This window comes from Bos indicus, chromosome 5, assembly GCF_029378745.1.
Source record: "Bos indicus isolate NIAB-ARS_2022 breed Sahiwal x Tharparkar chromosome 5, NIAB-ARS_B.indTharparkar_mat_pri_1.0, whole genome shotgun sequence".
Lineage (NCBI taxonomy): Eukaryota > Metazoa > Chordata > Mammalia > Artiodactyla > Bovidae > Bos > Bos indicus.
In genome coordinates, this window is record NC_091764.1 from 60,505,480 (window position 1) to 60,530,929 (window position 25,450).

At 48.0% G+C, this 25,450-nt stretch overlaps 1 protein-coding gene across 5 annotated transcripts in view; it reads left to right on the forward strand.

Annotated features, from left to right (window-relative positions):
• The window catches only part of ELK3 (ETS transcription factor ELK3), a 70,094-nt gene that overhangs the window by 22,634 nt on the left and 22,010 nt on the right, over positions 1–25,450 (forward strand). For all 5 annotated transcript variants that reach the window (XM_019961120.2, XM_070789563.1, XM_070789564.1 and 2 more), the window contains exon 2: positions 5,434–5,642. In XM_019961120.2, coding sequence (XP_019816679.1) covers positions 5,436–5,642 — 207 coding nt within the window. In that variant the 5' untranslated portion in view covers positions 5,434–5,435. The remainder of the gene's footprint in view (positions 1–5,433; positions 5,643–25,450) is intronic.

The window sequence follows — 25,450 nt, forward strand, 5'->3', positions numbered from 1 at the left end:
AAAATATTGTGTTGTAATAGTCATATGTTTGTTGTTTTTGGCCTGTCTTCTCCCATTAGAATGTAAGATTCATGAAGACAGAGATCTTCATCTCCTTTGTCTCTGATGTGCCCCAAATACCCAGAGAGTGTCTTGGCATAAAATGGATACTCAAAAAAAATTGAAAAAGGTAGAGAGAGAATTGAGTCTCTCTCCTCTTTGTAGGGTATAATTGTATAAACACATCTTACTCAAAATACCTTACATGGCTATAACTTCTGTGTTGGTTGTCTCTCAACCAAGTATCCTGTGTCATATGTAAGATTAATTGTTAATTTGCATAGGGTGGGAGCAATCAGCTGGTTGTATAAGAACTATAAACCTTGAGGCACTTATATCCATTTTTCTTCTTAATATTGAAGGCAGACTATAATAAGATATTTAGTGAAGATGATTTGCCCACATGAGGACCTATTAATTTTTTGCCTCCTGCTCCTTCCAAAGGAGGGATGTGTGTTATTCAGATTTGACAAACTGATTTAAATGATCTAACTATCCTCCACCATGGCAATATCTAGGCTATAAATTACAAAGGAGAAGGAACAGCTGGGGCAAATAGCAGGTAGCTCTGTTCTCTGGAGAGGCCTGGAAGAGGCCTTGTCAGCTGCTGTGACCGTGGTCTTGGGTTAGTTCCAGTAGAAGTGCTGAGAGAGAAACCATCTGCAGTGGGCGGCAGGGTCGAGATGCGGTCAGGGATAGTACAGAGAGGACCTGATACGGAGGGCACCTCTTCCTGCAAGAGCAGTGATGCTTTCACAGTGGATCCTCCTAAACATAAAAGTGCAGTGCTTAATGTTCACATTAAGCATGGCATTATGAGCACTGTAAAATTTAAAGACTCTTTCAATCAATAAAAATTTAACCTTGAAAAAAGAGGAAAAAGAAAAATAAGAATAGAATCATGTGCTTTCTGTGAAATTAAAAATAATTTAAAAACCATCAGTCAATGATTTTGCAGCTATCAAATTATTTTATGAGATTTTAAGATTTCTAAGGATTGTGTGTTCATGTTAAACATTACATTTTATCAACTCTTGGAAAAAGAAAAGAATGGCATTATCCTACCTGATAAAATTTTATCCATTCAAAATAAGGCATGGGGCAGGGGAGGAAGAGTAACATTTTCTACTCAGCTTAAAGTTTGATTTGGGAAATTTTTTTTAAAGAAAATTATAGCATTTCTTTCATGTATTCTACATATTTTAAGTGGAGAGTTGTGGGAAGTCAGCTAAATGAGGCTAGGCTGATGAGACATATTACGTTAAAGCAGACCCCCACTTGTATAATAATGTATCAAACATAAATGTCAAGTATCAGTCCCTTCTTGAACTTTTTATTTAGTAAGAGCCACAGGATGCTGCCTGAATTACATACATTCTTCATAATGGCAGCCAGATACACTGGACTTGATTGTACCTTCATGTTAAGACATAGGACTTTATTAAGGATTCTAGGCATCAAGGAATTAATTATTTTTAAAAACACTAAAAATAATTTTTTTTTTGGTGAGAGGTATATTAATTTTGCTAATATGTGTTGGTGGTTGGGGGGAGAGTGTGTTCCCCAGTCATGTGTTAGACTCTTTCCTTTGCCTGTGTCCTTGAGGGGGCAAAGTTTGTGGCTGGCAAAGGTGTGAAGCATGACTGTGTGTGAAAACACTTGTGTAAATGATGACACTGAATCATAGTTACTAAGGTTGGAACTAAAATCAAGGAAACGCTGAGCATCTTAGTGGTGGGAACCACAGTGGTGAGATCAGTTGCTGACCCGCCCACCCCAAGGCCTACCGTGTGCCCACCGCCCCGCATATACTCAGCCACTTCCATCACCAGAGAGGGTGGCAAGGGTGGAGCCCACAGTGGCCGTGGGGGGCCCACTGCCTCCCAGCGTGACTTCTGCCAAGTGTAGAAGTGGGTGACAGATGTTTGTAGATGTGATAAGCTCGTTTGGCAATGTTTTTGAGACTCATCTCTGAGGCATGTGTGGCTGGATTTCTCACAGCAAAGACTTGTGTGACGGCACATTCAGTGAAGCTGGCGGATCCACCGGCATGGAGTGGCTGAAGGGCTGGAGAAGGAGAATGGGGCTGTCAGAGGCGGGTTTGTCGTGCTTTAGGCAGGAGTGGCTAGGTGGCTTAGTCACCTCCAGTGTAGCCCTGCCACTCGCATCAACCCTCTGAGGAATCCTCCCACCCTCAGCGGTAGCCTGGGTCCGACACCTCCATGTGGGAGAGTGACGGGGGAGGAAGGGGACATTCCTCAACCCACCCAGCCTCACCAAAGCTCTGAGTGTGTGTGGGGGGGCAGCTCTGTGATTCCTGGCGCTCAGCTTGTGCCTCTCCTTGGCCCAGCTCATCAGTTCTGGAAATCTGGCAGGGCCCTGATGAGGGTGTCCTTGTCCTTACCCTGTGCTCCTCTGCCCTTTCACTTTCCTCTCTTGTATCTCCCCTTTCTTTCCCTCTTTCCTCCTTTTACGTTTGCTGTAGGCCATGCCATAGCACCCATGGTCATTTATGTGGCCCACTTGTAACCCTCAGAGTAAAGACAGGATTGGCCAATCCCCCTGCATAACATGCTTTTTCATGCCTAGACATACCTCATGATTATAAATGTAAGTTTACAGTGTAAAGATATCGTACCCCAGCAAAGAGATCTTTTTTAGACTAAGACATTGTAATAGTCAGCTCTTGCTGCTATAATACTGCATAACAAACAGACTGAGAGTCACTGGTATACAGCAACATTTATTTTTCTCATTGGTTGACCTCAGGGACACTGCTTCAGACTGTGATTTGTGGGACTTGGCTCCAGGCTTTGGGTCGAGCTCAGATTGGCTCCACATGTCTCATTTTTGCGCCACAGCTTCACAGTAGTAACAGGAACACAAGAGGGAAAGTGCAAACATAGGAAGCCTCTTAGGCCTCAGCTGAGAAATGGCACATCGCCATTTCTGCTCATCATTCCATTGGCCAAATCGAATAACGTGGCCATCCCCAAATATCAGTGGGATGGGGGACAAGTACTCTACCCATTCTGGGCACTGCTGCACGGCCACTTGAAAGGGAGAAGTGAAAGACTGAGAACATTTATCCGGTCTGCTGTACAGTAGGTCCTCATCGTTTATGCCTGGGGCACATGGCTCCAATACACACGGTTGGAATGCCATGGAAAGGGATTCCAGGAAGCACAAGAAGCTCTGAGGAGTCCTGGTTGGTAGAAGCACTAAGTGTGAAACACATGGAGATGTTTACATTGTCCTCCTGTTCCATCTGAACATTATGGCTCATATCAGAGATGGGGGAGGTGTGAGTGGCTAGAGCCACCGACCCAGGAATCCCTTCCATCCAGACCTCCACACCCACTGGCAGCCTTCTACCCTTTGGAGCAGGTTCCTCCGAGCATCCACTTTAAAATTTTAGAGATATTTGAAAGCTTACTGTCTGAAGGGTTTGGGTGAGAAAACACTGAAGAATTTGAGACAACTGTTAGCGATTCTTAGTGCCAATGATGGGGGAAAAGTTGTGGTCCGTCCTCAAATAATCAGAAGCTCATATTCGGAGTTGGAGCTGGCGGGCTGCTGCATGTGTTTACGAGACTCATGAGATACAAAAGGCTGTTTTGATCCAACAAGGAGGTGATTTATTGTCTTACGGACTGAGTGGCCATTGTGGTGAAGATTGATTTCTGAAAAGAATATCTCCTTTAAAGAGCCGTGAATAAAAAATGCCCTATGGGTATTTGAAGAACATTGCTATTCTGTTTCTCTTTAACCGAGAAACCCATGTTGCTCAGAGAAACAGTAAAATGTGTTCTTTTGGCTGAACACATGAAAGGAAATAAGGAAATAAATACTTATTGGAAAGCTAGGTATTTTTCACATGGATCCCCGTGTGGAAAGGGAAAAAAATGATTCGTCAGTCTGAAAGCTGCCCCTTTAAGAGAAATGCAAGCGAGGAGGTGTGGAACTGACAAAAATATTGGTACAGATAAGTGTCCCTAAGGCTGTTACTCTGGCTTCTGGGTCTCCCGAGTCGTGTGTTTCTCACCACTCCCTTGTTCCTGTCACCCTGGCTGCCTCCTGGGGCTTCAGTGTTTCCTCTTTGCATCACGGCATGATCCCTACTTCTCTCTGGCTTTGTCCCCACCTCACAACTGGCCTTCAAAGCTTCTGTGTGTGCCAGAAGCCAGTTTTCCACCCTCTGGCCATCCTGGGCTTCCTCATTCCAGCATCTTTCCCAGATCAAAACCCAGGGCACTTCACGTGTCCAGTCATGAGGGTTGAGCTATGATGAAGCTCTTGAGACCAGCCTAACCGCCTCTCCTTTCCTAATGTGCAATTGTTGATGAGACAAATGGGCATTGTTGTTATTTTTACAGTCAGTATCCATTGCCATGAAAGTCTTCAAATGTCTGAAGTTGGGAAATGCCTGGGAGAGGGGAAAAATTTCCTTGAGAAGGTCCCATATGAACTGGGTAGTGATGGATGAGTAGGATTTCACCAAGCTCCAAAGCTGAGGAACAGCATTTTAGTCAGAAGGAACAGCATTTACAAAGTCCTCAACAGAGTCAAGGGGAAAAGATAACATTTTATAGGCTTCCTTCTCATAGTGAAGAAAAGAATGCATTTCCCATCTCTGTGCTTGTGACAATGGTGGGTTTTTTTGGGGGGGTGCTGTGTGGGGTCTTATTTACCACCTGTGGGATCTTTAGTTGTGGCATGCGAACTCTTAGCTGTGGCAGGTGAGATCTAGTTCCCTGACCGGGGATTGAACCCAGACCTCCTGCACTGGGAGCACAGAATTTAAGACCATCAGGGAAGTCCCACAAAAGGTGTTTCTATCTGCAACGTGACAAGTGCCTGAGAAAGAGACGATTCCTCGGGTCTTTAAGCATGTATCAGTCGGGCATTGGGCTGCGTTATCAGAGCACTGGGAATACAGAAAGAAGCTCCTCATGCAGTCACACCTATTGGCATACCCCTGGCCCCTACGTAACCACACTTAGCGGCTCCAGTGTTTCATCCAGGTAACAGCCTAGAGGCTGACCAGCGAGGGAGCTGATAGGATGAATGGGTCCAGACACCATGTGCATTGTATGGGCAATCATTTGTATGAGGACTGATTCTAGGAAGGGGCAATCTGTTAATCAATTTTTTCATATCATTCCCAGTGAAACCCTGTCACCTGTGGGGATGTGTGTGGCAAATACCAGGGTCACAGGGCTTCCCTGTATTTCTGAGTCGTGGCTGTTTTGCAGACATGCAGCCAGATATGATTCAGAGTGGCCGGTTGGGATGGAAATGAAGGCACTTGAGGTTCGCTGGGGTAGGGGGTGGTGCTGAGGTGGCCCCCTCCCCAGCCTTGGCAGCTGCACTGACGCGGCCCTCCCTCCCCAGGTATGGAGAGTGCAATCACGCTGTGGCAGTTCCTGTTGCAGTTACTGCTGGACCAGAAACATGAGCACCTGATCTGCTGGACTTCCAACGATGGTGAATTCAAGCTCCTCAAAGCAGAAGAAGTGGCCAAACTGTGGGGACTCCGGAAAAACAAAACAAACATGAACTATGACAAGCTGAGCAGAGCCCTGCGATACTATTATGACAAGGTAAACCTCGGCCGTTTCGGGAGGCTGTCACGGGGAGGGAGCGACCCTCACAGTCCCCTGAGGACAGCGGAAAATAGTGTACAGTGTGTGTGTGCGCGCATGTGCGTGCTCAGTCATGTCCAACTCTTTGCGACCCAGTGCAGTAGTAGCCCACCAGGCTCCTCTGTCCATGGGATTTTCCAGGCAGGAATATTGGAGTGGGTTGCCATTTCCTTCTCCAGGGAGTGTACCATGAAGGGCATCAGATAGGGGCTGTTGATGCAAGTTTGGTTGCTGTTTAAGAAAGGCTGTGCTGTAGGGACTTTTTTTCTGGCAGCCCTTTAGGTGATGGTGTTTTTGTTGTTTAGTCTGATGAGTTGTGTACAACTCTTTCTCGATCCCATGGAATGTAGCCTGCCAGGCTCCTTTGTCCATGGGATTTCCAGGCAAGAATACTGGAGTGGGTTGTCGTTCCTTCTCGAAGGGACCTTTCCGACCCAGGGATTGAACCTGCATCTCCTGCATTGGCAGGCGAGTTCTTTATCACTTAGCCACCAGGGAGGTCCACCCTTTAGGTGTGACCGTGGGTCAAATTTTGTTGCCTCTGCATTTTCTTTGGTGGTTGCTGCAAAAATTTGCTCACAACAGAAATTAGGTGCAGGGAGGTTCTGTGGCCTCCGTCACAGGTAGAGTGACAGAATGAATGTGACAATCGAGAAAGTCTGTTTATCCGGTCTGGTTTGTGAATCACTCAAACAGGCTTTTCCAGGGTGGGGAGGGGATGGTACCTGGGGCAAGCTATTTAACATTTGGGTGCCTGCTGTCCTCATTTATAAAATGGGGCTCAAATAGTGTGGGCTCAGGACTCTGTGCAGAACTAAACAAGCAAATACATGTGGAACATTTAGAATAATGCTTGGTACTCAGGGATCACGACTTCATGGGAAACCTCCCTAATTAAAAGCAAAACCATTCTCATGTTTAAGTCCCGGAAATAAGTCAGAGTGCTCTATTAATGATAACACAGCATAGTTTCCAAAGCCTGGACAGTCGGAGTGAGCTGTAATGCGTTTCTGGAAAAGCAATTGATGTGACTGCTGGGGCAAAATTATTGCTCTTGAGGGGTAATCATTTCAGGCCTGTAATTGTTGACCGTTTCTGTGTGGAGCTATTGTTGCTGAATATTTAGCCTCATAGACATAAAGATTTGGAGTCCTAATAAGGGTAAGCTTTTGTTCCGGTTTTACTATTCATGTTGAAAGGTGAATTAAAAACTGATTTAAATATTAGTTCCTGAACTATCTTTAGTGCCTTCCTCCTGCCAACCTCTTTGGAATTCAAGACAGAAGGATTACACATTTCAGGAAGTGGCGGCATCGTTAATTATAAAGTGTTCCTTTATATGATCGTAATTGCATATGATTATGTCATTGAAATGTTAAAGGTGCTTCCCTTTAATGTAGCAATTAATTAATGCCAGCTTAATGCAGAGTCCTACCAAGATGTAAAAAGCACTTCTCACAAATGGCACTGTCTGAAAGCCTCACAGATGGTTTATTGTTTTGCCTTTTTCCCAGGTTCTAAGTCACACAGTGAAAATTGGGGCCCTCTGAAGGAAAACTGTCATCTTGCTGGCTGGCAGAATGCCTAAGAGCATGACTTTGAGACTGACAAAAAAAAAAAAAGTGATTTTATAGTTTTAAATCAAGGTGTCACAGAAAAGGTGTTTGGTATCTGTGACTCGGTTTCCCCTTTTTCACATGGCCCAGGCATTGGGACGGAGGACTGTGGGATTTCAGCCCAAAGAGAGATCAGAGGATTAAGATGACTTCCTCAAGAGACAGGCCAAGTCATGCAGTTCAGTCTACATCTGATCTCCCTTGGGCAGATTTTTAAATCTCTGGGGAAAGCAATTTCAGATTCTACAGTCACCCTGCACGTTTTGTACAGCCTGGTCTCCACACCCCCTGAGACTGTCCTGCGGGCGTCTCTCCCTTTACAGGTAAGGACGTGGGCCTTTGATGGGAAACCTTGCCCACAGTCCTGCAGCCAGAGAGCGGTAGAGCCAGGGTGCCCACGCTCCTGACCGGAAGGCACACGCCCTGCCTTCTGAACCATTTGTTTCCTGTGCCTCTGAGCACCTGACTTCCAGGTAGGCAGTCAGACAGCACAAAGGGTATCACAGCTTTAGACATTTTTGTTTTTATCAAGCACCCCGGGCCCGAGTGGCCAGTGTGGCCTGCTCACCCCCGGTGTCCCTTTCCTCTCCTGCTGGGCTGAGCTAAGGCCTGGCCACGTGACCTTCGTGCTGCCAGCTAGCGCTGGCAGTGAGGGCCAGCGTGGCTCTTGTCCAGGTGTCCTGCCGGCTCGGCCGCCAGGAGAAGATGCCCTTCCTCCTTCCTTGGGAACATATACACCATATGCTTGTGTGTGCGCTTGGCCGTTTGACTCTTTCTCTTGAGACCTGCAATGGTCATTAGACGCTGAATACAGGGCTGTTGGTTTTTTAATATAATTTTTTTTTAAATTTTAAGTTATTTATTTGTTTTGGCCGTGCTGGATCTTCATCGTGGCATGTAGGCTTCTCTAGTTGCGGTGCGTGGGTTTGGTAGTTGCGCCAAGCAGGCTTAGTTGCCCCGAGGCATGTGGGCTCTTAGTTCCCCGACCAGTGATCGAACCCATGACCCCTGCATTGGAAGGTGGATTCTTAATCACTGAACCTCAAGGGGAGTCCTGACACCAGACACTAAATATAGTTTTAAGTGAAAAAAGGAGGGACAACATGGAGAGGACGTGAAGAAGGGACGGGGGGCCTGAGTGAGTGAGGGGAGAGAAAGAACAGAAAGGGGGAAGAATGGGGGAGAAGCAATGAAATAAGGGTGAAAAGTTGTATTTTACATTTTGTGATTAAGACTTTTTTCAGTTTTGTCAGTGTGACTCTAGGACTCTATGTGTGAATTGAATGGTATGAAATTGCCAGCATCTAGCTATTTTTGATCCACAAAAATGGCACTCTTACATGATCTGATCTCTCACCTGAGAGGTAGGTTCGAGGAAGGTCTTTGTGAATGTGGAGCCCCTGACCATATGGGCACCCTTGCTGTGCCCCGACCTGCACTGCATGTGCTTCTCATGGTCATGCAGCCCTCCTGTGACCCTGTCTGCCTTTCATGCCTTCCTCAGTCCCCTTCCTCCTTGTCCCCGCTCCCCCTCCTCCGCTTTCCCCTGACACTTGCCCAGAACCTGCTCTGCACGTGGCATACATTAGGTGACTCCCCACCTTGTCAGCTGCTGCTTTGTTCCTATTGTCTTTCCCCTTCTCTGCCAGCTAACATCTCTTCCCTGTTGAAACTGTACGTCCCTTGATTTGTCCTAATAGGCAAGTTTTCCTGCCAGAGTAAGCAGGCATGAGGACGTTATTGTTTTTATATGCTACATGTTACATTTTTAACCCATTCTAATAATATTTAGAAATGGGCAGAGGGAAAAAGTGGAAAATGTATGCAAAACTTTGCAGAAGACATCAGAGAACAATGTTTAGGCTAATGGGACCAGGTTGGGGCTGAGGCTCTTTAATCCTTTTTCCTCAAGAGAATGCCCTCAAGTCTCCCTACACACACTCCCCCTGCCAGCCCGCCCTTGGGCAGATTATCACAGTGAAAACTACAATAATAGCATTAACTCTGGGCTACATGGTTTGGATTTAAATCCAGCTCCATGACTAAGTGCTTGCCTAATTTCTCTTGGCTCAACTTTCTTTTCTGTAAAACGGGTATAAGAGTAGAGACTATGTCATAGGATTGTGGTAGGGATTAGCTAAGTTAACACATGGTTAGGGCTGAGCCTCTTGATGAAGGTGAAAGAGGACAGTGAAGAAGCTGGCTTAAAACTCAACGTTCAAAAAATGAAGGTCATGGTATCCGGTCCCATGACTTTGTGGCAAATAGATGGGAAACAATGGAAAAAGTAACAGACTTTATTTTCTTGGGCTCCAAAATCACTCCAGATGGTGACTGCAGCCATGAAATTAAAAACTGCTTGCTCCTTGGAAGAAAAGCCATGACAAACCTAGACAGTGTATCAAAAAGCAGAGACATTACTTTGCCGACAAAGGTCCGTCTAGTCAAAGCTATGGTTTTTCCAGTAGACATGTATGGATGTGGGAATTGAACCATAAAAAAGGCTGAGCACTGAAAAATTGATTCCTTTGAACTGTGGTGTCCGAGAAGACTCTTGAGAGTCCCTTGGACTGCAAGAACATCAAACCAGTCAATCCTAAAGGAAATCAGTCCTGAATATTCATTAAAAGGACTGATGGCTGAAGCTGAAGCTCTAATACTTTGGCCACCTGATGCGAAGAGCTGACTCATTAGAAAAGACCCTGATGTTGAGAAAGATTGAAGGCAGGAAGAGACGGGGACGACAGAGGATGAGATGGTTGGAAGGCATCACTGACTGGATGGACAGGAGTTTGAGCAAGCTCCAGGAGTTGGTGAAGGACAGGGAAGTCTGCCATGCTGTAGTTCATGGGGTTGCAAAGAGTCGGACGCGACTGAGCAAATGGATGGCAACAACAGGGCTAAGAACAGCACCCAAGCGTGTTCAGTGCTGCCAAGTGCTAAGCCACAATAATAATGCAGAGGCTAGTTCCCTGAGCACTTACTTGAACAATTCAGGCAGGTGTCAAGAAGGAAGTTAGGACTTTGTGCCAGCGTCCTGCACCAGCACACTCCGGGGTGGGGTGGGGTGGGGGGATCGTGCATGTCCTGGGTGTTACAGCTCTTCTTACTCATGCTAAGAAATGCTTTGTGCTGTTTTTTTTTTTTTTTAATATTTATTTATTTATTTTGGCTCTGTCGGGTCTTAGTTGTGACACGTGGATCTTTGTTGCTGCGTGTGCTCTCTAGTTGTGGTGTGCAGACTTAGTTGCCTCTCAGCGTGTGGCATCTTAGTTCTCCAACCAGGGATAGATTCTTAACCACTTAGACCACCAGGGAAGTCCCTGTGGTGCTTTTTAATATATATTTTGGCTGATTTGAAAATTAAGCTTGCAAAGATGCTTTCATATTTAAATGACACTTCCCTCCCCTCCTAATCAGACACTTCCCCGTGCTTCCCCTGGTGGGGCGAGCCTCCCCCTCCTCGTGCTCCCTTTGGGGTCAGTGCCATCCTGGTAGAGTCCTAGTGTCTCCATCCCTGTGTCTCGGATCCCTGATGGGGAAGTGGGCACTGAAAAGCACCTTCCTCCCTGGATTGTGTGAGGCGCACGTGTGACCGTGTGCTCAGCACCTGGTGGTTGTTCAGTTGCTCCGTCGTGTCCGACTCTTTCTGACCCCATCTGACTCCTTCCGACCCCATGGACTGCAGCACACTGGGCTTCCCTGTCCTTCACCATCTCCTGGAGCTTGCTCAAACTCAGGTCCATTGAGTCAGTGATGCCAACCATCTCATTCTCTGTCGTACCCTTCTCCTGCCCTCAATCTTTCCCAGCATCAGGGTCTTTTCCAATGAGTCGGTTGTTCGCATCAGGTGGCCAAAATACTGGCGTTTCCACATCAGTCCTTGCAATGAGTATTGAGGGTTGACTTCCTTTAGGATTGGCTGGTTTGATCAGCACCTGGTAAGGACACATGATAAAAATGCCCATCATTTCTATTATCTATGTTTTAAGACTTACTGCCTGGCGGTGCAGGCGTTTGTTTCTGTGACCACTCACAGAGCCATCTACACCACAGGCTCCTGGCTCACCCACTTCCATCACTCTGGTACTCTGCACAGGGTCTGGCACGTACCCGGGGCTCAGTAAGTATTGGAAGCAAATGAATGAGCAAACGGGTAACATAGTGAAGTGGCCTCCACCCAGATTCAAATCACTTCTATCGTGAAAGCTGACGCTAAATACGTGTCAGAAAAAAGTTACTGCCTTTTGGTTATTGTATTAATTATCTAGGGCTCCTATAACAATTTGCCAGTAAGTGGGGGGCTTAAAACTGCAGATATTTGTTCTACAGTTCTGGGGGCTAGAAGCTGAAGTCAGGGTGTCAGCAAGACCAGATTCCTTCTGAGACTTGGGGTAGAATCCTTTCTCACCTCTTCCCAGCTTCTGGTGGTGATTGTCAGTCCTTGGCATTCCTTGACTTGTAGCTCCAGTCTCTGACTCTGTCATCCCATGGCATTGCTCCCTGTGTCCAAATTTCCCTCTTAAAAGGACACTAGGTGTGTTGAATTAGAGTTCACCCTCGATACCTCATCTTAACTTGCTCACCCCTGTGAAGTCACATCCACAGGTCCTGTGACTAAGCCTTCCCCTACCTTTTTGGGAGCACACTTCAACCCATATGATGTATATGATTTCTGACACTCCTGGGCTTGCATTTAGATTTTCACAATTACGCACCAAAGGAGAGCTTTGGAGATTGTGGTTTGATTCATCGAATCCTAAAGGATCATTGTTCTTGTGACATGTACAGCAGCTCGATTCAACTGCAGGTGTGAAACTAGACTCTATGAACAGAAGGTCACAGTGTGCTCACCGTGGACCAGGCACGGAGCTGGGTCCCCAGGGTGGAACAAAGGCCATGAAGATGAGCCCCACCTTAAAGGGTTTCAGAGTCTATGGAAATTCAGGGGTTCCATGCCCTGAAAGAGCAGAGGACTTTAATACAAGACACAGATTAGAAGAAAAACTTACTGATCCCAATGGCCCCAATCCTGGATTTGTAAAAAACACAGTATCTACAAAGCATAGTAAAAGAAGGTATGCCTATATAATTAGAACCACCCAGAAGCTATTCAAGAAGTGACTCAAAGCTCTGAATCCCAGGTTGGAAACACACAGGTCATGAGAGGACACCTGTGTCTGAGCCCATGAAGGGCAGACACCAGAGCGGACAGAGACCTACATGGGACGTTCAGTTCATGCCTGGGCATTTCACTGTCATCTCCTACCAAACAACTTGTTTTGCTGTCTTGCTGTGAGCCTCAGAGGTGGACTGGTTCATTGCATCAGAAGTTCTGATGGCTTACATTTTGGGGGTAGGGTTTTTTCTCTCAGGTGTAAACCGAGTCTTCCAGAAGGTACATCTACAGCCTAATGTAGACATAAGGATTTCTCACAGAGATTTTATTTATTAAATAGTTTAGCAACTCTTAATAACATCAGGCAGACTTGGTTTTAAAATCTCTTGTCCTGGGGTGGGGAAGAGAAGTATCTATACCCAGAACACACCTGTCTCTGGCCCTGATTACTGCTGGCACCCATGGGCCTAAGTGTGAGGGGCATGGGGAACCCCTGGGACTCACAGCATTTACTCCCTTCATGGACAACTTTTAGGTGGTTTCTAATTATACAGGCATACCTCGTTTTATTGCACTTTGCAGAAACTGCACTTCTTTATGAATTGAAAGTTTGTGGCAACCCTGTGTTGAATGAGTCTGGTAATTCTCATGGTATTTCAGACGTTTTTTATTAGTTTTACATTTGTCATAGTGATCTGTGATCAGTGATCTTTGATGTTACTGTTTCAAGAAGATTGACTTGCTCAGATGATGGTTAGCATTTGTTTTAATCAATAAAATATTTTAAACATATATATGTTGTTTGTTCAGATATAATGCTATTGCACACTTAACAGACTACAGTATAGTATAAACATAGCTTTTATATGGACTGTGAAACCAAAAATACTGTGTCTCACTTTATTGCGATAGTTGTTTTAGTGTGATGGTCACTTTATTGATGGTGATCTGGGAAACCAAACCTGTGGTATCTCTTGAGATATGCCTGTACATCCTTCTCAAGTTGGCATGGTCGCTTTCTCTCACCTCTGCCTTTTCTTCTATGGTTAGACCATTCCTTTGAAAACATACCCCCTGCCCTTGAGTGGTTTAGCAGCTGCTCAGGGAGACAAACACGAAAACCAGTTATGATAGCAAAGTGCTGGCTTGGTCATGATTCTAGTATCTACCTTGCAGTAAAGTGTTAGTCATGTCCAACTCTGAGAGACCCCATGTACTGTAACCCACAAGCTCCTCCGTCCTTGGAATTCTCCAGGCAAGAATACTGGAATGGGTTGCCATGCCCTTCCCCAGGGTATCTTCCCAACCCAGGGATTGAACCCAGGTCTCCTGCATTGTAGGTGGATTCTTTACGATCTGATCCATCAGGGAAGCCTGTAAAGTCAGAGACAAAGCTGCCAGAGGTCCAGACGTGGGACCCAGGTCTTGAGTAAGAACACATTTACCAGGCTGACAAAAGTAGCGAAGGGATATACTGAGGAAGGGACCAGCATGTGCAAAGACCGGGAGGTGTGGAAGAGTCTGAGTGTTTATTTAGGGAATGAAGGAGGGACGAGATGGCAAGAGTGAGTGGGGGATGAACTTGATGGTGAGGGCAGCGGAGACCCAGTACAGGACTGTCTGCGAGAGAGTGCCATGGTCAGGTTTGCATTTTAGAAATAAACATCTGTGTTTCCTGACTCTTCGTGACATCAGTGGTGTCTCAGTCTGACCCCATAGCCCCTATCTTTGTGGCTATCTGGTACCAGTCGATTGCTGTCTGCTGGCCGAGCTGGTGCTGTCCCACCTTCCACATCAGATCTGCACGCCTCCTCTAGAACTGACCGAGAGCGAGGGGGAGAGAAGGGACAGGGTGGCGTCTGCCTCTTGCATGCACCCGCCAACTGGCTTCTGCTTGAGGAAGCCCAAGCCATGACTCTCTGTGTAGCTGCAGAAGATCTGGAAGCTTACATGCTCTTTCATCCTTTTCTGTCCAACAGAGCTTTTTGTCCTTGTTGTTGTTGGCAGTGAACACTCATCCCAGGGGGAGGCTGAGAGCTCTGCCAGCTCCCTTCTCATCAGGAGATTGAAATAGTGATATGATGAAGACTCCTCCTGTCTCCACAGCAACCTCCCGGCTTAGCCTCACGATGTACTGAACGGTCTTAACTTAATTGGAAGGGTTTTTAGGGGAGAACAGTCAAGACAGAGTCACTGGCAACATATTCCTGGAAGCAGAATGCATCACCTTCTTAACTTAATTGGATAATTCATTTTAAATTGGGTATGCAATCACGACAGGAAAATGTTTGCATTAATAATACATATCTGAACCCAACTGCCTGCACCAAGAAACCTGGCCCGGGTGGAATTCTTTAATTCCTCCAAATAAATTTTGTGAAAATTATGTGATGTATTGTCTGTCAGAGTGGAGAAAGAACAAAAGTCCAGCAAGCATTTGTGTCCTGGTACTTTCTAGAACACCTTCGTGGGTTGTGAAATTTCACAGAAGACCCGTCTGTCTTGGACTCTGTTCGGGGGTCTTTTGTGTTTCAGACAGTCCTGTGTGCTCAGCCCTGGGTCTGAGTATTGAGGGCCGGGCGTGTTTCATTGGACGTCCTTTTTTTCTCTCGTGTCCTGTCAGCCGCTTGCATGGTTAAAAGTACAACAGATGGCAACTGGGTTTTGCCTGGGGGCCGCGGGGATGACCAGGGCCTCTCTGCAAGCTTTTGGGCCGGGATGCTGCCTGGAAACCTGTGAGGTAGGTGCTGGCCTCGTGGAGGGCTTCCAGCCTGGCCCCCATTGCCCTGGGAGGGACCAGCTGGCGTGAGGGAGCTGACCTGCTGGGGGGACCCTGGGGGTTGATTAGGGGTGCCGCCTGTCTTGCACAAACTTCCAAGCCAGCTTCCCCTTTGGCACTCAGTGTTCCCCCAAATAGGGCCGTTGCTAAGAAACACCTAGAGTCTTGGGAGTCACTTCAACACTGTGCTGACGAGGCTGCAGCGCTTGGCAGCTTGGCCAAATCCACTGACGTCAGGCCATTGCCCAAGCCCACACCAGCTTGCCGGCATGAGCCTTCCTGATTCTGGGCTTCTCATGGCAGGAAAATTGAGTGGTTGTGGAGATAAACTGACAAAAACCCTTGTGCTCATATCACACCGCCCACCACCCACCCACTGGGCCCAGCTGCTCCCCTGAGCCGCCTCCTTCCCATCTCCTTTGGGCTCCGGCGGCAGTTTATCTCAGTTCCTACCCCACATTTGTGACAGAATCAGGGAAGGCTCACATGTATGGAGCCTCTGTTTTGAGCTAGGCCCTGTTTAGAAACTCATTTCCCTGCATGTGAAATGCCCATTGGCTCTGTCGGCAGTGGACCCATTTTAGAGATGGTGATACTGAATCTCAGCGAGGTTAATAACAGATTCAAGATGTAACAGCTGCTGAGCAGCAGAGCTTTCTACCTAGGAGTCTCAACCCCAAGGCCCGTGCTCAGGACTATAAAGCTGGAGGGTCACACAGCTGCAGGGCCAAGAACTCAAACTTGAATCCGGTATTCCTAATATTGTTGATTGCCCCAGGCAGGCAGGGAGAGGGGCATCACCTCCAGTGTTTGTTGTTTGAAACGACAATGGAAGAACTGCTGGCATTGTCCTCCGAGCCTGCTGAAAACATGAGGTGGTGGTTCTGGACACCCCAGAACACCCTGCCCTTCCTGTGTGTCCAGATGATGCTTCCTAAAGAATGCCAGATCGGGGACTTCCCTGGTGGTCCAGACTCTGTACTTCCAATGCAGGGGGCATGGGTTTGATGCCCAGTCAGGGAACTAAGATCCCACATGACACCTGGCGCAAACACTAGAAACAAAAAACTTACCTATTAAATAAAAAAGGCCAGATCAGAGCATGGCACCCCTCTGCTTGTGCACCTGCCTGGCTCCCTGTGGCCTCCAGGAAAGGTTGCAAGCTCTCTACTCCATCTGGCCCCAGCCGGACTTGCCTTGCTGCACTGCCCCAGCCCCAGCCCCTTGTCCAGACTGCACATGTGTCTGCACTCCCACTCTGCCTCTCCTGCCGGGCCCCGGTCATCCTCCAGCTCCTGTTTGTGTCACCTCCTCCTGCTGATGTGGACACTTGGCGATGTCTCCTCTGCTCTGTGTTCCTGCCTCACTGACTGGGAGCTGGCCTTCCTTAGTACTCTCAGCATCTACAGCGCAGTGCTATGCTCAGTCGTATCTGATTGTGCAACCCCATGGACTGTAGCCCACCAGGCTACTCTGTCCGTGGGATTCTCCAGGCAAGAACACTGGAGTGGGTTGCCATTTCCTCCTCCAGGGGGTCTTCCCGACCCAGGGATTGAACCCACATCTTCTGCGTTGGCAGGCAGGTTCTTTTGCCAGAGCCACTTGGGAGCTGGGACCGCATGAACGCAGGATGGAGAGAACGATGAGCGAGCACCAAGACAAAGCATCAAGGGAAATCCACCCTCTTGGAATGTCAGTGCTGGAAGGGACCTAACATCCCCTCCTACCGTGCCTGCTCATTTACCACGTGAAGACCCGAGAGTGGAAGCGAAGTTTCAGGAAAATCGGTGGCAAAGCCAGAATGAGACGATAACATGCTCCCACACCACCTGTGGTCCCCGACCCCCGCCCCCTCCAGCCACCTGCCAGTGCTGGCAGTGGCTGCTCAAATCGAGGTCACTGCCAACAACTCCCCCACCCACGGGGGAAAGAGGGGAGCAGTTCTGCATTTTATTTTATTAACATTCCGGAGGCCTTTTAATAAAAATACCCTTGAGTGTTGAAAGGGGGCCAGTGGGAGACAAGACTCCCTGTCCAATGAGAAGCAGCTGCGAGCCCAGAGGGGGTGGGAGGATGCCCTTAATGTCACGAGGTCTGGCTCCCCCCACCACCCAGTGGGACAGCAAGAGTTTCTTGAGCAGCAGTGCCAGGAGGATTTGGAAGGGCAGTTCGCCCGACGGCTTCGCAGTGCCAGAGAGTAAAGAGATCTCATCCTAAACCACATGGAAACCTCCGCCGGGAGTCAGTTAGCTCCGAGACAGAGTTGGAGCCCTTTATTGGCAGCGCGTTATTCTTAGAAGTTGCAAGTGGGGGTGGACGTGTGCGCGCTTGTGTGCAGGGTGCACTCCGGGCTTCCACAGTGCACCCAGGGCGGCCCAGGCTGCACCCGCCTGCGTGCCCTCGGCAACATGATGGCCCGAAGGCCAGCCGAGCTCTGGGAAGGAAAGGCCAGGCCTCTCCACCCTGCTGGACAGAGACATTAAGATAGGAGAGGATATTTCCTTGGGCTGCTATGACAAATTAACACACAAGTTGGTGGCTCAAAACAATAGAAGTGTATTCCCTACAAGTTGTGGAGGTCAGAAGTGTGAAGCTGAGGTGTCAGCAGCACCGGGCTCCCTCTGAAGGCCTTAGGGGAACCTCCTTCCTTGCCGTTTCCAGCTTCTAGGGCCCCTGGAAATCCTTGCTTCCTAACTTGTAGCTGCATCCTCCAACCTTTCCCCTGCCTTCCCCTGGCCTTCCTCCTTGTGTGTGTCTCTGGATCTTTCCTTTTCTCGTAGGGATGCAGTCACTGAATTCAGTGCTCACGTTAACTCCAGGACGATCCCATCCTGACGTTCTTACATGTGCCCTCCGTCCAGATAAGGTCTCATCTTGAGATTCTGAGTGGATGTGGACTTTATGGGTGGCAGGGAAGCTCTGTTCAACTCATGACCAAGGAGGACGACTGCCCCAGGGGAGGCAGTTCAGACTCGTGGGTTGGGTCTCAGGAGCCCTTTCGTAGCTGCTCTAGGGCAGACGGTGTGCGGTGAGCCTGCCCATAACAGGTTCCCAGCAGAGTCTGGTATGGCTGGCCAACCACTGTGTCCCCTCGGGTTCAGGTGGCAGGGGCTAGAGGAGGCAGGGGCTGCCACTACTGTCCGAGTAGCTGTCAGATGCTCCGAGGATGAGGACGGAGACCAGGTTCCTTTGCTTTGCTGTTCCTCAGAGCTGAGCAAGGAGCTTTTCATACAAATGCATCTTCAGTGTTTGCTTGTTATGGAGGAGGAACTTGGAGCATGACTCCTACAGTGAGTACTTGTTCTGATTTTGGAGAGAGGACAGTCAGTTTCTGTGTTGGGAAGGAGTGAGTCAGACCATGGTCTGGATGGAAACCCAAGACGAGGAGCTGAAGACCGGGTGTTGGCTGCGAAGCGGGGGGCCTGGAGAGTCCCCTTTGCTGCTTACTAGGTTGTGTACTCAGCTCCGAGCCCCAGACTCCTTATCTGTGAAATGGGTTTCAGAGTGCTGCGAGGGTCACACGAGACAAAGTGTAAGCCTTCTGTGACTGCATGCCAAAGCAGCCATATAAGGAATTTTGACTACTTGAAGGCAGAATAAAATGAAAAGACAGTGTGATATAATGAGGATGCTATTCAATTAGATCATTGCTTGCTGGGCAACATTCCACCGGGTTAGCTCTCAGGCTAAAGACTTCGCCGAGTGAGGCACTGACATACATTGGCCTTTTAGAACAAACTGCCCTGTGAGAGATTTTTATTTCCCTTTTAGGAATGAACTAGGCATCTAGTTGGGGAAAGCAGCTATCTAATATATCTTCTTGTGACATCTTGAATTCGTCTGTATGATTTTCAAAGATACCACCGTCCTTTCGTTTTGAAGATTGTTTAAAATTCATTTTCCTAAATTCATGTAAAAAATGTTGCTCTGAGGATATCAACATTTTAGATTAAACATGTTCCAGTTCATTGAATTGAGGTGAGCAAACTGAAGCTGGCAAAGTTTCGGTACCTTTTCAAGGTCCTAGTAAGTAGTGAAGCTGGGATTCGAACCCCGGGGCCGTTTGTCCCTGTGCTGGCTGCACTTTGCGTCTGGCCCATCCAGGCTCTGGGCCTGTCTCCTTGCGTGAGCACCTCTACCCGGGCCTGTGGATCCCAGGAGTTGTTGGGTGCTCTCTGTCCTCCCTCTGAGCCCTTTTGCTGCTCAGAGAGGGCCATAACCAGCCCATGTCTATGGACATCAGCTTCCTGTTATTTTCCCATCACTCGTGGGGGTTGGCTTCCCTGGTGGCTCAGACGGTAAAGAATCTGCCTGCAATGTGGGCTTCTGGGGTCCATCCTGCTGTGGGACCGCTGGGTCCCCAGTGCCTTCTACAAGGTGTCCCCTCAAAGCGGGCACCTCCTCTACCCTGAGGGTGGGCAGGGGCAGCTCCATCTGTAGTTACGGATCAGCCTCAGAAGGGCTGGCCAACCTCAGGAGGTGTTAGGCATGCGATGGCTTCCTGAGCAAGGGGCTGGTTTTCCCAGGCTCGCCGCAGTTGTCCCGAGGCTTCTCTGGAATGCAGAGCCTGTGGTCCTGGAAGGCTGACTTGAGTAGCAACCTCGGAGTCGACTCAGCTGCTTTCTGGGAGAGGGTGTGCTGGTGGGACAGAGGAGGCTTCGTCTGGGCTCTGGACAGAAGCCGGTTCAGCTGCAGCTCCTCTAGTCACAAGCTGCGTCATCCTGGGCACCTAAGGTTTTTAGAGCCTGGTTGTTTCTCTGAGTTTGACAAGCAATACATAGGAAACATAATTCTTTTAATGTGAAAACACAGATTTAAAAAATACGAATCAGCGGTAATCCTACTTCTGTCAAATTTTATTATACATCTTCCAAGATTAATTTTTCTTATATATATGTGTGTGTGTGTATATATATATAATTATTTTGGTTAAAATAGTGGAAGCATTTCAGGCCTGCTGCTTTTTTACCCTAATTTTATTTTAAAGGGGCTTCCCTGGTGGCCCAGGCGGTAGGGAATCCACAATGCAGGAGACCTGGGTTCAGTCCCTGGGTTGGGAAGCCCCTGGAAATGGGACCATCTATGCACTCCAGTATTCTTGCCTGGAGAATTCCATGGACAGAGGAGCCTGGCAGGCTACAGTCCATAGGGTTGTAAAGAGTTGGACATGATAGAGACATGAGAAAATGCTAATGATGTATTGTCCTCTGAAAGAGCCCTGGGGGATTCCATTATAAGGTCCACTCAGTACTTTTTTTTAAAGAGGATTTAAAAATTTGTTTATTTATTTGGCTGCCCCTAGTCTTGGTTCCCTGACCAGGGATCCAGGGCTCCGAGCTGAATTCACAACCAGGGATCCAGTCCAGGCCCCCTGCATTGGGAGCGCGGAGTCTTAGCCCTGGACCACCAGGGAAATCCCTCCACCCAGTATTTAACCTACCCCTGTGGATTGGGAAACTGGATATAACCTCACTTCCAACTAAGCCTCGACTTCTGCATCTTTAAAATGGGACCACAGTGCCCATCTTGCAAGGCAGCGGTGGGTGTGGAGCACGTGATTTATTCCTGGAAATGCTCGCTTCTTTCTTTTGCCCTTTCTGGCCACAGGTTCCTTTCATGTAGGATATCTATCTAGCCCAGCCAGACAGATGTCCCCCAAATAAATCCTTCCCATTTCCCCATTCCAGGATCTCACTGTCAGGCACTCAGGGCCAGTTGCTCGCATCACCCTCCCCAGGGGCCGAAGCCACGGTGGATGCTGTGCAGCTGGGCTGTTCCCTCCTGCCTGGGCAGTGCGTTTCCTGCCCTGAGAGGCATCAGGGAAAAGGGAGATGGGCTGGGGTTAGTGTTTGCACCAGGTGTCAGGCTGGGTATGCGGCATCTCTGCCGAAGCTGAGGGGCCTTCTGACAGGACACAGATTGCGCGATCGCTCCCATCCTCTGCCCTCCTTGGGCTGGTCTTTCTGCCCACCACCCCCCACCCCCCAGACCTGAATCAAGAGGCGGGTGTGAGGTTTTATTCACAGTGCACTCAAGTGCCGGCCACTCGAGGTGTGATGGACTGAAGCCTAGAGTTTCCTCCTTGTCTGAACCCAACTAAATAGAACTTCCTGCTTCTCTTCCTTGGTCGAGATATGTAAACTAGGTGGGTTTCTGTCTGCCAGATGATCCACCTGTCACCCAGATCTATGAGAATAAGCACAGCCTTCTAAGATGTTTAATTTTGACTCTTCAGTTGTTATTAGAGCAGATTGAGGGTGGATTTTTCGTTTTGTTTTGTTTTGCTTCAATGGGAGTGTAAAAATCAAAACAGTAAGAGCCGGTATATATTGTGGGCTTATCATGTGCGTTCTGCAAGCTTTATGTGGATTACACATTCAGTCCCATAAGGTGGGTGGTAGGTTGGTCCCCATTTCATAGATGTGGAAACTGAGGCGCACAGCTGATGAGAGAGAGGGGTAGCATTTGACCTCAGGCTGTGACTCTGGAACACTCTTTGTCACCCCAGTGGCAGCGCTTGTGACAAGGTCAAGAATTTATGGAACAATCCACCACTCTGTTGTCTGTAGCCCTGCTGCTGGTGTTGGGTTCAGAAAAGGACAGTTACGTGTTATGCTGCTGCTAAGTCGCTTCAGTCGTGTCCGACTCTGTGCGACCCCATAGACAGCGTGTTATGAGCCTCAGACACTTCTCTGTGTTGAGAACAAGATAGGAAAGTTGTGAAATCAGGGGGCAGGGGTCCTGCAGTCCCTGGGAACCCTGAAATGGGAGAGGAGCAAGAGAGCTCCAGCCCTGCTGATGGGGAGCTCAGAGCTGGACCGGCTCCTCCTGGGGGAAGGGCAGTGCTGGAAAGGAATGTGAGCTGGGTAAGAAGTCTGAGTGCTGGAAAGCCCCACGCATGACTCTATGTCAGAATTGGGGTGCCAAGCCAGAGCCCACACACGCAGCAGGTATTTGCTGGGGACTTAGATAAGGAGAATTACAGTTTAGTAAGCTCTTAACAGGGTGGCTCAGTGGTAAAGAATCTGCCTGCAGTGCAGGAGACTCAGGTTCAATCCCTGGTCTGGGAAGATCCCCTGGGGAAGGAAATGGCAGCCCACTCTAGTATTCTTGCCCGGGAACTCCCATGTACAGAGGAGCCTGGCAGGCTACAATCCATGGATCACAGAGTCAGACATGACTTAGCGACTAAACAGCAAACTCTCACTGAAGGTATGAAGTTGTGGGGCCTTGCTTATAGCTCCCAGTGTCTGTCTGGGAGTTTTCCAATAAAAAATGCCAGCAAAAAGCACATGCCAGTACATATATGCAATGCTTCATACGGAGCTTTAACCAGCCTGGGGATTAGCTACAGAAAATTGTGTCTGTCATGGGGTTCCTGTCATTCGGCTTCCTGCCTGGGTTTGTTCTATCCACAGTGAGAGTCATTCATTCAATAAATGTGTAATGAACTTAATATTATCCTTCATAACATCAAAATGAAGAAGGTAAACTTCCACAAACATCTCTTTATTACCCTGTAATTTTTTAAAAAATTATGGAACTTAATAAACATACGTCTGAGTTCTCCACTCTAGGGGATTATTTACACAAATTCCTTCTTCTTCAGTGGGAGGAGCAGGCAGAGTTGGGCATGAGGGTACATATTTGAACACACCCATGGACACACCTATTTGTGTAAGTAAGCCTGGAACCTGTCAGGGCAGCAGGCAGTGCTGAGGGAAGTGGAAATGGGACTTACTCTCTCAGCATCATCCATGTTGTTAGGGTGAAGTAACCTAGGGAGGCTCTCACAGGACCAGGGGTGGCTGGTGCTTCTGGAAGGATTTCTTTGCACAAGGCGACCATGGTGCTGACCCAGATGGACTGCTTGCCCTGTAGGCTCCTACAGTCTTAAAACACCCACTGGGCAGTGGCGATGAAGGGAGTGGTTTGGAGACCTGAGCTTCTACTTCTGCTGGAACTGCCTCTTGGGGTGTACTGGATGAATGTCGCTTTTCCTCTTTGCTGAAGCTGGTCCCGTCTTTGCCGCCTGTAACCTCACACAGAATGCACATTTGATGGGAAGTTACAAGTGGAGGCTGGTCCCCTACACGTGGAGGGAAGCAGATGTGTGCAACTGTTGCTCTGAAACCGCGCTTGGGAGAGTCACTCAGCCCCGCTGGACACAGACAGCGTTTGTCAGGTTACCAGGCAACCGTCAGCAACAAATACTTGTGAGCCTGGGAGGAAGGGGTGGAAAAAACAGACTTCTAAATATTCTCATCACTTTTCATAATAAGAGCCCATACCCAAGTGCTCTCATGTTCTGGGCTGTGTCAGTTAGCCCAAGTCTTATGTCACCTTCTGTTCTGACCAGGGGCTCTGGGGTCTGATCCCCAAGTACGTGCTTGTGATTGGGGATGATTTATAGTCTCTGAGCCTCAGTTTGCCCATCGCTAAAATGGGAGTAATAACAGTTCCACTTCTTCAGAGGATTCAAGGACTTGAGGGTGGTCAAGTTCTTAGTACACAGCCTGACACCTAATAGTCAGCAAATACTATCTAGTGTTATTTTCCTATACTGTGTGTTTTCTCAGCAAGCCCCTCCCAGGCTATACTCATGCAAGGAAACTTTGCTTTGGAGACTTACAGAAAGATCTTCAGACGCACATGCCACTGACACCATCCTGGGGTCTGTGCTGAAGTCACGTTACAAAGGGGCTGTCAGTTCACCTGCCAGGCATGCACCTTCTCCCAGTCTGCCCACCCACCTGGATCACTGGCCTTGAACATCTTGGTCGGGGGCTTTCCTTACAGGTTCTCCTGTTAGCAGACATCTCCAGCGTGGAGTTGGGTTCCTAAACAGCTGGCCTGCAGGCTCTGCCTTCCTTCACACATCCCACCCTCCCCTCTTTCTGCCTCGGTCCCTTTCAAGCCTTCTATCCTTGCAGAGGTTTCAAATTGTCCAGGTAGCCAGATCGAATCCATCTTTCCTGTTAGTTTCTAGAGAAGCAAGACCCAGCCTGGTTCTTTCCAGAAACTGTTTCTTTCTCCTTTGGTCAGCTCCTTTTATCATCTCCATATCCCTGTCCCCGTGTCGCCTTTCCCTAAAAAGCCCTCTCGGTGTCCAGCTGGTTTTCCTCACCAAGGCAGCAGCTACTGAAGGGCTCTGACTGCTTCAGCTGAGTTCAGTGGCCTGTGCAGTATCTCTGTCTTTCTGTTCAGAGTGGGGTTTAGCAGGTCATGGCAGCTGCCATCCAGCCATCAAACGTTCCCACCATCTTCCCTTTAAGCATGCCAAAATTCTTCAAATTCCTTATGTTCTGGATGGACCTCGAGGGCATCATGCTAAGTGAAATAAGTCAGAGAAAGACAAATACTGAATGATCTCACTTATATGTGGAATCCACAAAAGCTGAACTCAAAAGCACAGAGTAGCTTGATGGTTACCAGGGGGCTGGGGTGGGGAACCAGGTAGATGCGGGTCATCGGGTACCAATTTCTAGCAGTGAGATGAGTAAATCTGGGGGACCTAATGTAGAGCGTGCTGACTAGAGTTAACAGTACTGTAATGTATAATGACAGTTGCTGAGAGATCTTAAATCTGCTGACGACAAAATGGTCATTATGTGGGTGAAGGATGTATCAACTAACCTTATAGTGGTAAATGTTTTGTGATATATACATGTGTGTGTGTGTGTGTGTATCAAATCATCGCATTATACACCTTAAATTTACACAACGTTCTACGTCAGTTATATCTCAGTCAAGCTGGGGGGAAAAGATTCATGTTTGTTTTTTTTTTTAAAACAGTTTTATTGAAGTATTAGTCACATACTATCTAATTCACCTGTTTAAGGCATATCAGTCATGCCTTTGAGCCTATGTACAGAGTTGTACATCCATCACCATGATCAACTTTAGAACATTTTCACTACCCACCATCCCCCGCAAATACCTGATTTTTTAACTAGCACCCCTAAGTGCCTCCATCCCACCTAGTCACCCCTTAGGAGATGACTCATCTATTTCTATCTCTATAGATTTGCCTATTCTGGACATTTTATATAAATAGATCCCATCGTGAAATATGTGGCCTTTGAATCTGGCTTCTTTCACTTAGCAGAACTCACTTGAATGCATCCATGTTGTAGCGTGTGACAGCGCTTCACTCCTTTTCATGGGTGGATGACACTCTATCTTATGGCTGCTGCTGCTGCTGCTAAGTCGCTTCAGTTGAGTCCGTCTCTGCGATCCCATAGACGGCAGC